This window comes from Physeter macrocephalus, chromosome 1 (assembly GCF_002837175.3).
Source record: "Physeter macrocephalus isolate SW-GA chromosome 1, ASM283717v5, whole genome shotgun sequence".
NCBI lineage: Eukaryota > Metazoa > Chordata > Mammalia > Artiodactyla > Physeteridae > Physeter > Physeter macrocephalus.
Genome location: NC_041214.2, coordinates 59,660,609 through 59,673,204, shown reverse-complemented (window position 1 = coordinate 59,673,204; position 12,596 = coordinate 59,660,609). Strand labels below are relative to the sequence as shown.

The following is a 12,596-nucleotide window of genomic DNA, read 5'->3' as shown; positions in this document are numbered from 1 at the left end:
AGCTTCTGCTGCCAGTGTCCTTGTCCTCACGGTGGGACATAGCCTCCCCCTGCCTCTGCAGAATACCTTCCAACACCAGCAGGACTCTGCCAAGGCAGATACGTGGACACTGAGGTGTCCGGCAGAGGCCCTCAGGCTGTGTGGAAGGGGGCATGGGCCTGATGCTCCCCTCTGAAACATGTTCCAGTGGCCAAGATCACAGAACAGAGGCTCTGAAGGGGACCCCTAATGGCTACTGCAATCACAAGGCACCTCCCTGTCACCCCTGAGGCCCCCAGGACACAGGGTTGTCCTGTGCGTGGGTTCCCATTTAAGATCTACGTTTCTGACAGATGATGACACTGAAGCAGAAGAGATTTGCTTTGGTTAAATGTGACTCGAGCTGGAAGGAAAAACCCACGATCCATAAACTCAGTGAATCTCTGGGCCACCCTGCCCTGAAGCTGGGGATAAAGAATCTTACTAAAGTTAGATGTAGTCACATAACCTAAAAACTAGTTGCAGAGATTGATAACTGAAACAATACAGAAAGGAATACAGTAAGGACACCCAGAATTCCTGAAGCCACCCGAGGACCCTGAACACACTGAGAACGACCAAGTGGGAAGAGGGGAAGACCTGGATCCTGGGTAACAAATGCTTCTAAGTCACTAACCCGACCAAACCGGGAATTGTCCTCCTTTTGTCCTTTTAGTGTCAGGAAAAAAAAATCTAGATTTTTAAGCTACTTTTTGTTGAGGTTTTTGTTTGCAGAAGCCCAAGCAACAAAATCTACAGTTCTCACAACCCTGCTCTTTACCAGACAGCCCAGGATGCCCGTTTAAAGGAAATCAGGGAAGAAAAGAGGATTAAGTGGAATTTACTGACAGCTCTGGACTAAAGGAGCCTCCAAAATAACAGGACAAGTGAATACATAGTCAAAATAGCTGAAAATGCCCACCCAGAAGAGGTGGTTCACCTGCTGCCATGGAACACACACAGCGCCAGGCCGCGTCTCAGGGTCCAGACGAGGAAACCAAGGCTCACGAAATGAAGTTCCTTATCTGACATCACAGCAGAGCTTGCCTGTGCTGCCTAAGTGTCAGGTTAAGTTACCAGGATTTACCAACGTAAGGACACAGTGTTTGCTTTCCCAGGACTTCCTAGAAATTACAGCAGGACAGGAGATGTCACCTCATGGGATGGGAAAAAAGAATCGGGCAGGGTTCCCAGAGGCGGCATGTGATTTGGAGCTGGGAGACAGACACAGGTGTCTAACAGAGGAGATCAAGACCACTTTCATCATTCATAAAGCCGACTGGACACCTGGGCTTTAGACCTGCAGCCCCAGGGAAATCCCTAGCTCTGGAGGACACATCTCAAAGTAGAACAAGGTAGACCCAAAGACAACTGTTTGGAAACACAAAATACAGTTAGAAATTTCACCTTCTAAAAATGTCAGCGCTGGGTTACCCCGGTGGCCCAGTGCTTGAGAATCTGCCTGCCAATGCAGGGGACACGGGTTCAAGCCCTGGTCTGGGAAGATCCCACATGTCGCAGAGCAACTAAGCCCGTGTGCCAAAACTACTGAGCCTGTGCTCTAGAGCCCACGAGCCACAACTACTGAGCCCATGTACCACAACTACTGAAGCCTGCCAGCCTAGAGCCCATGCTCCGCAACAAGAGAAGCTGCCACAATGAGAAGCCAATGCACCACAACAAAGAGTAACCCCCAGTCGCCGTAACTAGAGGAAGATCCCACATGTCGCAGAGCAACTAAGCCCGTGTGCCAAAACTACTGAGCCTGTGCTCTAGAGCCCACGAGCCACAACTACTGAGCCCATGTACCACAACTACTGAAGCCTGCCAGCCTAGAGCCCATGCTCCGCAACAAGAGAAGCTGCCACAATGAGAAGCCAATGCACCACAACAAAGAGTAACCCCCAGTCGCCGTAACTAGAGAAAGCCCATGCCCAGCAACGAAGACCCAATGCAGCCAAAAATAAATAAATAAATAAAATTGACAGTCTCTACACTTGACCACATTAGAGGGACTGAATAGATGACAGGTAAAGTGAGCTGCCTGTGCCAGAAAGAAAGAACAAATGATGTCTGTGGTCCTGGGAAATTTTTAAAAAGCTGAGGAAACAAATGGAACACACCTTTAACAATTCTGATATTTGCTTAAATCCCATAAAAATAAAGACAAGTTCTTCAAATGAGAAAAAAAAAAAAAAGAAATAACTGTCCCTGAATTCTTAAAGGGAATCTTTATTCCTGTGTTAGGATTGGGTAGGCAATATTGGAATTTGTAATTCAAAGAAAACTTGATGCATGAAGTTGAGTGCATCCTACTTCTTCAAACCAGGCATCCTGAGTAAATTAATGTCTTTTTAAAGAATTTCTTCATAAAATGAATTATCAAGTCTGTGCTAAAATACCAATGACAAACAGGTAATTTCCTGTAATACAGTTTGAAAGGTACTCTGCTTTTTTAGTTAAATAAGCCATGTCTTAAATTTTTTCTATACTACATCAGAGGAAAAGTGAAATGGATGACCGTTAGACCACTTTTGTATACCACAAATTGGGAAAAGAACTTGGTAACAAAAAGAGAAGAGATTTATCTCATGGAAAGTGTTAAGTATTATCACTTTGAGGTCTTTATTTTATAATCAGAATAGAAAATATTTTTGAAAAATAATAAAGTCAAGATGTTTAAATTTATCTTATAATTTTGGAATTAAAATTATATAGTGTTTCAGAATTCCGTATCTGGGAATTATACTGTATTTCACAAAGTGTTTAATTGATACAAATAGAAAGAGAATTATGTCTCTGGTTAAGTTTTAGAGTCTTTGGAGGTTTCTTCAATTATAGAGTAAAATGCTTCATCACTTCAAGAGCTATTTCAATCACTTTTTGAAAACTATATCTGCATCCATAGGCAAAGGAATTTTATTATCTCTGAATTACAATTTGGAATGTCATGAGTGATTTCATAGGACAAAGTTTGTTAAATGAACACTGGCAGTGCCATTAGTGTTTCGCTTTTGAACTCAAGTACAAGTCAGCTCTGTTTAAGTCACCATTTGCAGAAGCCAGAAATAAATGTGCAGTTAAAATGGTGCCATAAGTTAATTAGAATGGAATTAGAAGGAAATTGGGCAATTTAGGAACATAAGAATTGCTGTACCGAATCAGACCAATGGTTCTCCTGGTTTAATATCCAGCCTCCAGCAGCTGTACTTGTTTGTTTCTAAAGCTTTAAAAGAAAGAAAAAGACTACATAATTCACCTAGACAAGTGTGCCATCTGTGATCTGGAGAAATTTTCCTCCTGACCTCTTTCAAATAATACCCTAAAGCAAGAGGTTTCAATCCTGTTATAATATTGGCTTAGCTTGAATAGTTCTGGTTATTAATAATTCTTATTAAATCATCCAACTCCTACATAAAATCAATTAGTTCATCAAGAAGCTGTTTATCTCTACAGCCCCTGAATCATGGTTGAATATTTGTGCATCTGTGATAAATTAGGAATTTATGGTACTTATTCAGCACAAGTTCTTGTTGGCAAAATCTGCCTCTAGTTAACCAAGCTGGATGAATGCCTGCTTCACTTTCCAAATTCTAGGGGTTCACAGGCTTTCAGCCAAAAAAAAAAAAAAAAGTATATCTGCTATCACTACTCCCAACTTCCTATCCATTAATAATATACAAAAGATATTTGAATGATGAAGAATTCTGTGTGCTAAACTTTTAGAAAAGTTCAACTGGAGTTTTCCTTATATGACTTTGCTTAAGTTAGATGAATCTAAGAGAAAGGAATGAATTACTTATCCCTATCACTTTAGTCTTCCTTTTACGATACAAGTATCTGTGACTAATTTCTAGGTTTCTTGATTATTCTAGATACCACCTCTGGGTCAATATTTCTAAAATGTTATGTACACAATAAACCACCTAGCAAAGAATCCCTCAAGAATTGTAAATGCCTACAAGCTAAAGTCTAAACCATTTTCCTAGGCTGTCAGATCTTACTGCTATAACACTTATATCCTAAAGCTATAATTCTAAAAGGATCTCCTCTATCTTAGAATCCAAGAAAACTAGTTTTTTCATTGCTATTTGAACTAAGAGAACTTATTATTTATACTATGTTAATTCTGTTCCCTTTCTCTAGCACTCCAAACTTCTCTTTCTGGTTCAGTTCCTTATTTTTTCTCCGTACTTCAGCTAAAATTGCATTCCTTTAGGTAATTCCCTCTTCTGACAATTTTTGTCCCTTTGTTTATGCTTGATTTAGTCTACCATATATTGTTGGTTCTTTGTTTTCATGGATGTCCTTGATTGTAAATTCCCTGAGGGAAACTATGTTTTCCATATTTATTTGTGTTTCTAGAGCCCAGGCAGGGTCTGACTCATAATAATAGCATACAAATATATTAAAGAAAAATCTTTTGGAATCACCAGTGACTATCTAGACAGAGTCACTTCCAGAATGTTTACTCTTTGAGTTTCTTTTTGTGTGACCTAGGCAATAATATATTATTGAGTCCTACAAGGTACAAAAGAACCAAAAATCATAAATTTCTGAAAAATAGAGCCAAGTGTTACTGATTTAAAAATCACAAAGATATGGGAAACATCAGCACAAAAAGAGACTCTGAAGGTTCTAGACTCCTGATGTTAGAAAATGAAGGAATTCCAAGCACAAGTAATAGCTAGGCAAAGACAGGAGGTAAAATAGAGGAGGGAATCACCAAGGAACTGTCCCTAATTCCTGTTGGTTGACCCATGAAGAGAATACCTGAAAGTAAGTTTGGAAATGTGGGTGGCAGCATGTTCACTAACCTTTATTGAACTAACTCACTGGGGAATTATTGAAAGATTTTAAATTAATGAACAGATCTATAAGAATGTAAGATCAACTTAAAAATGTGACTGAGGGCAGTTCCCTAGGGTAACAAGGTTATTGCATACTAAGGAAATGTGTAATCAGTCCCAAATTTAAACACATGTTTAAGTGTGAAGAAAATATAAGCATTCTAGAATAGAATATATTTTTCTCCCTGTATGTTAAGCAGAAATGTGTGTAATAAGTTCTTCTTTAAATTTTAATTCCTACAATTTTAACTAACATAGTGCTTCAAGGTGCTGAAAACATTCAACCCAGTTCATTTATGCTTGACATCATCAAACAAATCCACAATTTTTCTTTTTCCACAATTTTCCTGACTTTTTAAAAGCTCTTATTGGTTTTTGAGAACTATATATATATATATATATATATATATATATATATATATTTATTTATTTATTTATTTATTTATTTATTTATTTATCTATCATTGATTTCAGTAGAACTATAATGCCTCTCTTTAATTTTTTAGAAATCCAAATGGGACCCAAAACAATAGTACAAGATGGCCTGTCTTCAAAAGCAATGAACAAAAATATTTAACCTTGAATACAGAGGCACCAAGAGTATACACTAAACTACGTGCTCAACAATGCCGATTCTGGACACTATTTTTTCCCAAAGTCTTGGAAATGACAGGTGTGTGTTGTTTTTTTTGTTTTGTTTTGTTTTAGTATTTGGTTAAATAATTGGTTATGGATATGTAAAAGGGGGAAAAGGTAGACTATTCATGGCACAGTGATAAAGTTCATCTGTGACTTTACAATTAATTGATTCCAATGTGTACATTATTTTAACAACCTTCTTCCATCAAGTTTAGATATGTTTTGAGGGCTTACTATATAAGCAGCACCTTAGCAGTTAAATAAAGAAAGCAAAACTAGGAATTTTTCCCTAGAGGAACATGAAACCTAGCAGTGGAACTAAAATAGGGCACTCTCGCTATTCAGCCAATTTTTGTGGAATTAACTAATGGATAAATGAAAAAATAAATATATAAAATAAACAATGTATAATTGTTTATTTTTTATATTTGTACTCAAAAAGAGTCAAAACAAATTTAGTGATACAGATGTAGAGAACAAACATATGGACACCAAGGGGGGAAGTGGCGGGGGGCTGGTGGTGGTGGTGGGATGAATTGGGAGGCTGGGATTGACATATATACACTAATATGTATAGAATAGATAACTCATAAGAAAAAAAAATTAGTGTTAAATAGTAGAACCCTTGATTTCTAAGGGGGAAATAATCTTTAAAATTTACATATTTAAAAACACAATCCAAATATTTCTAAATATTCTAAGCTTGGAGATATTTAAGACCACCTACATACATTACATAATACAATAAAAAAGTAGTAATTTAGTTAACTACTCTTCAGGAAGTGATTACTTAGATTTGTATAAGGAAATACCAGGAAAATTGCTCAGATTATCCTACTATTTCAGAATTCATTGGTAAGAAGATATTTGGCTAAACTTGAATGACCAACATGAATGATCACATTTTCTGTGAGAAAAATGACATACATATACAATTCACTGCCTGTTTGTTTTTGTTTTTTTTAATGTCAGCTATTTATAACTGATGTGGCTCCTCAGGTCTATTTTCTATATTTTTCAAATAAAAGTATTTGACTTTCAATCACCAGATACATTGCTAATTAGTTCCTTTATATTTTACCATTCTGTTCATCAGAACATTCCGCAATTTTCAGGCTACATACTAGATGTCACAATACAGTAGATGTTTTTAGTTTCTTCTTTAGAGTGGTTAAGGGTTAGTTTCCGGCAAACATGGGCATCTCAGAGTTGTATTCGATTGTTTAATATGCCTTTTGGTTCTCAGATTTTACTCACCAAAATTATAATTATGGACTCATCTGTTTGGGAAACATTACTGATAGACCAGTTCTCTGTGTATCACTAAATGCTCTGTGGCACAATATATATCAGAGATAGGCTTCTGCATCCCTTGGCAGAACTACAGTGCTGCCCTTGTGTCCTCTGGGTGTGAATAGCAATGAGGTAAAGCATTTAATCTGCCAAGAGACCAGAAGAGGTACCATTTAACAAATCACAGACTACATATCCTCAATCGTTACTTAAAATATTTTTAAATGAGAGGGTCATAATTTGAAGGGAAATAAGGTGGGGTAGGGGCAAACTTTAAATGACTAATTTATTATAAACCAAACTGAGTCATTCTGGCTCAAGCACATGTGGTCTACTGTGATGTATTTGTTGGTAAAATAAAATTTCAATATCAGCAATTTTTGAAAATGTACTTCAAAATCTCTATCTCTAAATACTCAACTACTATAAAGCAGGTTGAATAAACAAACTCCTACAGTTTTGGCTAGATGCTGCTCCATTCTACACAAGGCTGAACAACTTTCTAGTGTAAGCAACACTGAGCTGTATGGAAATACCATACCTTGCTCTGGGATACTTCCAGTGTGTCTTGAAATCATAATTTTATATTTTAGCACTATTTTTTCAGATAATTCCCCCAAAAGAGTTATGTGAAATATATTTAATAAAATTTAAAGTAAATGCATGATATAATTGTTATAACATCAACAATGTATTCATTAATAATAAAAATGTTTACATTTAAACAAACAGAACCAGTTTGAAATGCCATGTTTTTAGGTTTTATAAACAAATGATATAAAGGACTAAAAGATTAAGAAAACATGTTCTTACCATACCTTATATTTTTCAAGTCACAAAACTTCAAATATTTTAATTTTCAATGTTCTGAAAATTGGAGTTATTCAGATGACCTGGGCTGAAGGTTTTATGGAAATATTACTTTTTTTAAAAAAAGATAACTTTACAAGTAAAGGAAAATTTCAAAAAATAACTAGTGACTGGATTTCTTAAAAGGAGAAATGTTTACCTCACTCACGATGGAAGCCCAATAGACCTTATAAATACCATTTGAGCAGTGTTTACATCTGAGCAATAAATATTCTCAAATAAAATGATCCTTAAGACTTGTTTAAAAACACAAATTCTAGCACTTAACTTTCAGACTATACTTCAGCACACACCTAGGCTGTTATTGCATACACCTGCAAGAAATAAAATACAATATTTGTTTCAACTGTTATCAAATTCAGATTTTTCACTAAGAATATAACTCCACAATATCTCATAATCATTTGAAAAAAGAAAAGGAAGTAGAGAAATGAGGCATTCAATGTCAATAAAATATCAATATTTTTCATTAAAATTGAGAAAGTAAATTTATTTAAAGGAAAAAAGATTTAACCTTCACATCTTCCCAGTAAAAAAAAGTATCAGATCCAGTGGTTCCTCCTTTGACCTTTGAATACATCATGAATCAAAGTGTTGAATAAATCATGAAGCAAAGTGTTCTTTAGTTGTTTCTTGTTACAACTAAAGAAGACCACATATAAATTTAAGAGCTGAGATACCACTTGGATTGGTCACTTTAGAACCTCATATACTGCTATTTGCTAATCATTTAGCAAGAATGGCAAACAAAAATGAGATAGTGGACAGGTGGTTTGAAGAAAAAATATCAAGCTAGTTTTGCTGATTTCATATTTGAATTTTCCATTCGTTGTTAAAAGCAAAACAAAATGAACCAGTAAAGGCTTTGGGTAACTTGATAATCAAGTTAAATGATCTATTTGTTTCACTGTAAAAGTACATAAAGTCTTCAGAAAGCCCAGCCTGAGTTTATCGTAGTTCACTCTACTGTCTCACCATACACCCAAAATTATAACAGGACAACTAGTAAGTTTGTGACCTACTCCATAAAGAATTATGAATTCCTTTGCAATTTTGATAACTGGTTGACAAACAGGAAAATAAGCAAGTAAAGAGGACAGAAGATATTTTTAATGAACTCTCAAAGTACAGGAAATATGTTATTTTTTAATCAAAATGTTCAGCACCATTAAATATCAATGTAATGTCTTCTAACTTCATCTCCAATAACTATTTGGGGTTAACTCACCTCTCTTATGTCCTAACTCCTCAGACTTGGCTAAATAGACTCAGCTCTGGTGAAATACTGCTCACCCTTGTTTAATTGACAAGACAAAAAAACAGTTTCATTATTATCCCTCTTTCTGTAGGGAAGAGACCCTGATTTTCCCCCAAATGAGACACAAAGTGGGCAAAACAAAGGTCACCAAAGTCCTGAAAAAGTTGTGTCAATATGTTTATGAACTACTGGTATAGATCTAGCTGTGCACTAATTCAATAAAGAGCAAAGTTAGGAATAAATTTTTATAACAAGGGCAGTAAATTCATTTTCAGAGCTCCCCGTAGAGCATATAGCTTGATTTCACAATGTAAACACCATCTCATTTATCCCTCATGGCAACACTGCAAAATAGGATTACCAACTCCATTTACATTTGGAAAACTAATTTGAAAAGTTAAGAATTTTTTTTATGTCACTAATATCATAATTGATCAAGCTGGAATTTCAACCCATGTCACTCCAAAGCCTATACTGATATTCTTTTCTTTATTTCACACTGCAGCACCCTGTTAACTACAAAACAAATAGATCTACATCTCACCAATGATGATAAATCTATAGCCACTTAAGTAGTGTTCCAATTTTGGAGGAAGAAAAGAAGGAGGGGGAGGAGAAAAACTTCTAATTTTGGTTTTGACTTATGACAAAGGACTCAGGTTTTTAATTTTATTTTTATTATGGTATATTCAGTTCCTTTGGATACTGTTAGAAAATAATTAAATGTTTTGAACTTTATTGTCTCAATCAATGTCCAGTACTTCTACAGTAAAAATGTACTCAGGTTTACAGAGCATTTGTGCACTAAAAAGTAAACTATTTTAATAACTAAATTGTATAGATATTTGATTATGACACATAAGGAAATAAATTTATATTTATATGAGTCAATGGATTTAGTATCATTCCATTAAGAGGAAATGAAAATCAGATATAAGACCTTTTCTCTAAATATTAAAATTCATGGTCTAAATGCTAAATTACCAGTCATTTATTTGTTATATTAAAAATTTTGTTTTTTCAGAATTTTAGAGTCCTTATTTTGTGTAAATAACATTTAAAATGGCATTTAATTATCATAAAAAAGAACATAAAAGTGGATCATTTGGTATGATATTTAACATCTTTCTTCCACATTTAATGGTTTTGACTCTTTAGAAAAATTATTTTATTCACAAAAAATTATAGCCATTGACTTTTAAAAGGCATTTTACATAAAAATAGGACATTTTTGTATAAATTCTTAAATATTTATCCAATGTCCAAGCATTGTGAACATTTGTGACCTAAATATATCTTAAATTACAGGGGATCTCTTAATGGCTGTACAAATGTTTTAAATATTTTGATTTTCATATAAACTAAAAACAAATCACTGAATGTGCTCCATTGTTGATAACATGAGTGAAGGCACTTTTTCATATACATTATAATGTAGTATGTGATCACATGAACTTTCTTCTCCAAATTAACACCCTACAAAGTTATAATTTTAGAAAATTCCTAACTGAAAAGTATACATTAAAAATTGTCAGTTCTTATTTTCACAATAGTTGAAATCACTTAAAATTTTGTTTTTAATTCAATGACTATAGCTCAGCATTCTAAAAGTTTAAAAAGTAAAATAACTACAAATGTCTAAAATACCTATAGATTTAAATAAACTATCTTCTTGCTTTATTATATCTATTTATATTAGGAACATAAATATATGGTTTTAAAACTTTGTAATTTAAGAGTTTCTATTGTTCACAAACTTTATTCTTTAATATAATACACTTTCAAATAAATCAAGATTTCAAGGTTTTTGTAGTACATAAACCATTTTTGATTCATTGCCTCACATTATTTCTGGTATAAACACTCCTCTCCCCTGACACATACATATACTTTGCAAATTGCTGGATATTTTCTTAATCACCCTTCTAATTTGCAAAGCAATTAATAAACTTCTATCATATAGTACAATAGTTTCAATAAGTTGCTTTCAATGACCAGGCATTGTTTGGAATTAAAATATATTGATATATGATGAGTGTAGAATCTATACATAATGCCAATTACAAAGTTCTCCTTATGCATTAATAAATATTCATATATAAACATTTTTATCAGAAATAATACTCCACTATATAACTATATATGTAAATGAGATGCATTAAATGAGATTTTTGCTATGCCTAGGAGAGTCAAGAGAAGAATAATATTTATACATCTTCTCAGAAACTAAAGCAAATATATGTAATGTAACATAATTTGACATAATACATGAACTGATTGTTTTGCTTTTATGTTATATATATTTTGTACATATATATTATTTGCATTTTTATATAATATATACAAATTCAATTAAAATCTTTTCAGGTAGTGAGAGAAGTTGATAATAATTAATGAATAAAGCGCTGTACAGTGTACTTGGAGAAAACAGCATCTGCAATCAAAATTATTTTTCAATGAATGTAAACAGAGATTAAAATTTAGATTAATACAACTCATTCCATGTTTTACAGGAAATATTGATGAAGCAGAACGAGAATGGAAAGCAGGATTCCATCGGTGGAACAATTACATGATGGACTGGAAAAATCAATTTAATGACTACACTAGCAAGAAAGAAAGCTGTGCAGGTCTCTAATTAATAGATTTACCCTTTATAGAACATTCTTCTTCCTGTAGATCAAGGCAAAAATATCTGTGGCTCTCTTACACCCTGTTAAGAAAGCTATTATATAGCTGAAACAAAAATGCCAGAAGGATAATATCGATTTCTCACATCTTTCACTTAGTATTGTACCTAGCATTTCAAAACCCGAATGGCTAGAACAAGTTTAATTAAATTTCACATTATAAAGTTTCACAATTAATTATATGCATATTAAAACAATTTGCAGCTTCAAACTCTCTCTTTCCTGAATAACTTTAAGACTTTTTTTTTCCCTAAGAAGTATCTGTGTTCTTTTTCCAGTCTCAACTTTATTTTCATTACCACTCATAAAAGGTATCTTTTAAAAATGGATAAGGTCTTGAAACATTAGATACTATAATTTACAATATTACTTCCTTTAATTAATTTATGCATTTAATGTTAATATGATATATTAAAACAAACAGAAAATAATTGGCTGCTTTGATTTTTTTATATAAAGTCAAGATAATTTATTTATTTAATAGAATCTTAAAATAACAGACTTGGTCACTTGGAAACACCTTATGATAGAAACAAAATGCTACTACCAAGAGACAAAATGTAAAAGAATATAATTTTTATATTTTGTATTTTTAATAATATGTATGCTTGGAGTCCTCAAATTATATTCCTCATTCTTTCAACTCTTTTTTTCCTCACCTCCCCACTCCCCAACTCTCCTCAAACATGCCCACATGTAAATTACTCTTCCGGTAACTCAAAAATTTAAAAAATGTGGATGAGCAGAAGTCTAAATGAACAATTTCAGAAGTCATGTACCATCTGGAATAAGGGAACCCTTGGCTGGACCCAGAAATGCCAGGATTTTAGTAGAGAAATTGTTCAATTCCAAAAAAGAAATGATTATACTTTCTGCAGACAAACTATATTGTTTTAATAATTTAAAAAATTACAAAGTTTCATTTACTAACTTGAATGGCAAGAGAACACATCCCATGAATAAATTCACTGTCTTTCA

General features: G+C 33.6%; 1 protein-coding gene across 1 annotated transcript in view; it reads left to right on the top strand.

The window, feature by feature from the left end:
* The window catches only part of BCHE (butyrylcholinesterase), an 80,289-nt gene extending 68,236 nt beyond the window's left edge, over positions 1-12,053 (top strand). Inside the window, exons 3-4 of the mRNA XM_024124345.1 lie at positions 5,375-5,541; positions 11,442-12,053. Coding sequence (XP_023980113.1) covers positions 5,375-5,541; positions 11,442-11,566 — 292 coding nt within the window. The 3' untranslated portion in view covers positions 11,567-12,053. The remainder of the gene's footprint in view (positions 1-5,374; positions 5,542-11,441) is intronic.
* The last annotated feature ends 543 nt before the right edge of the window (positions 12,054-12,596 follow it).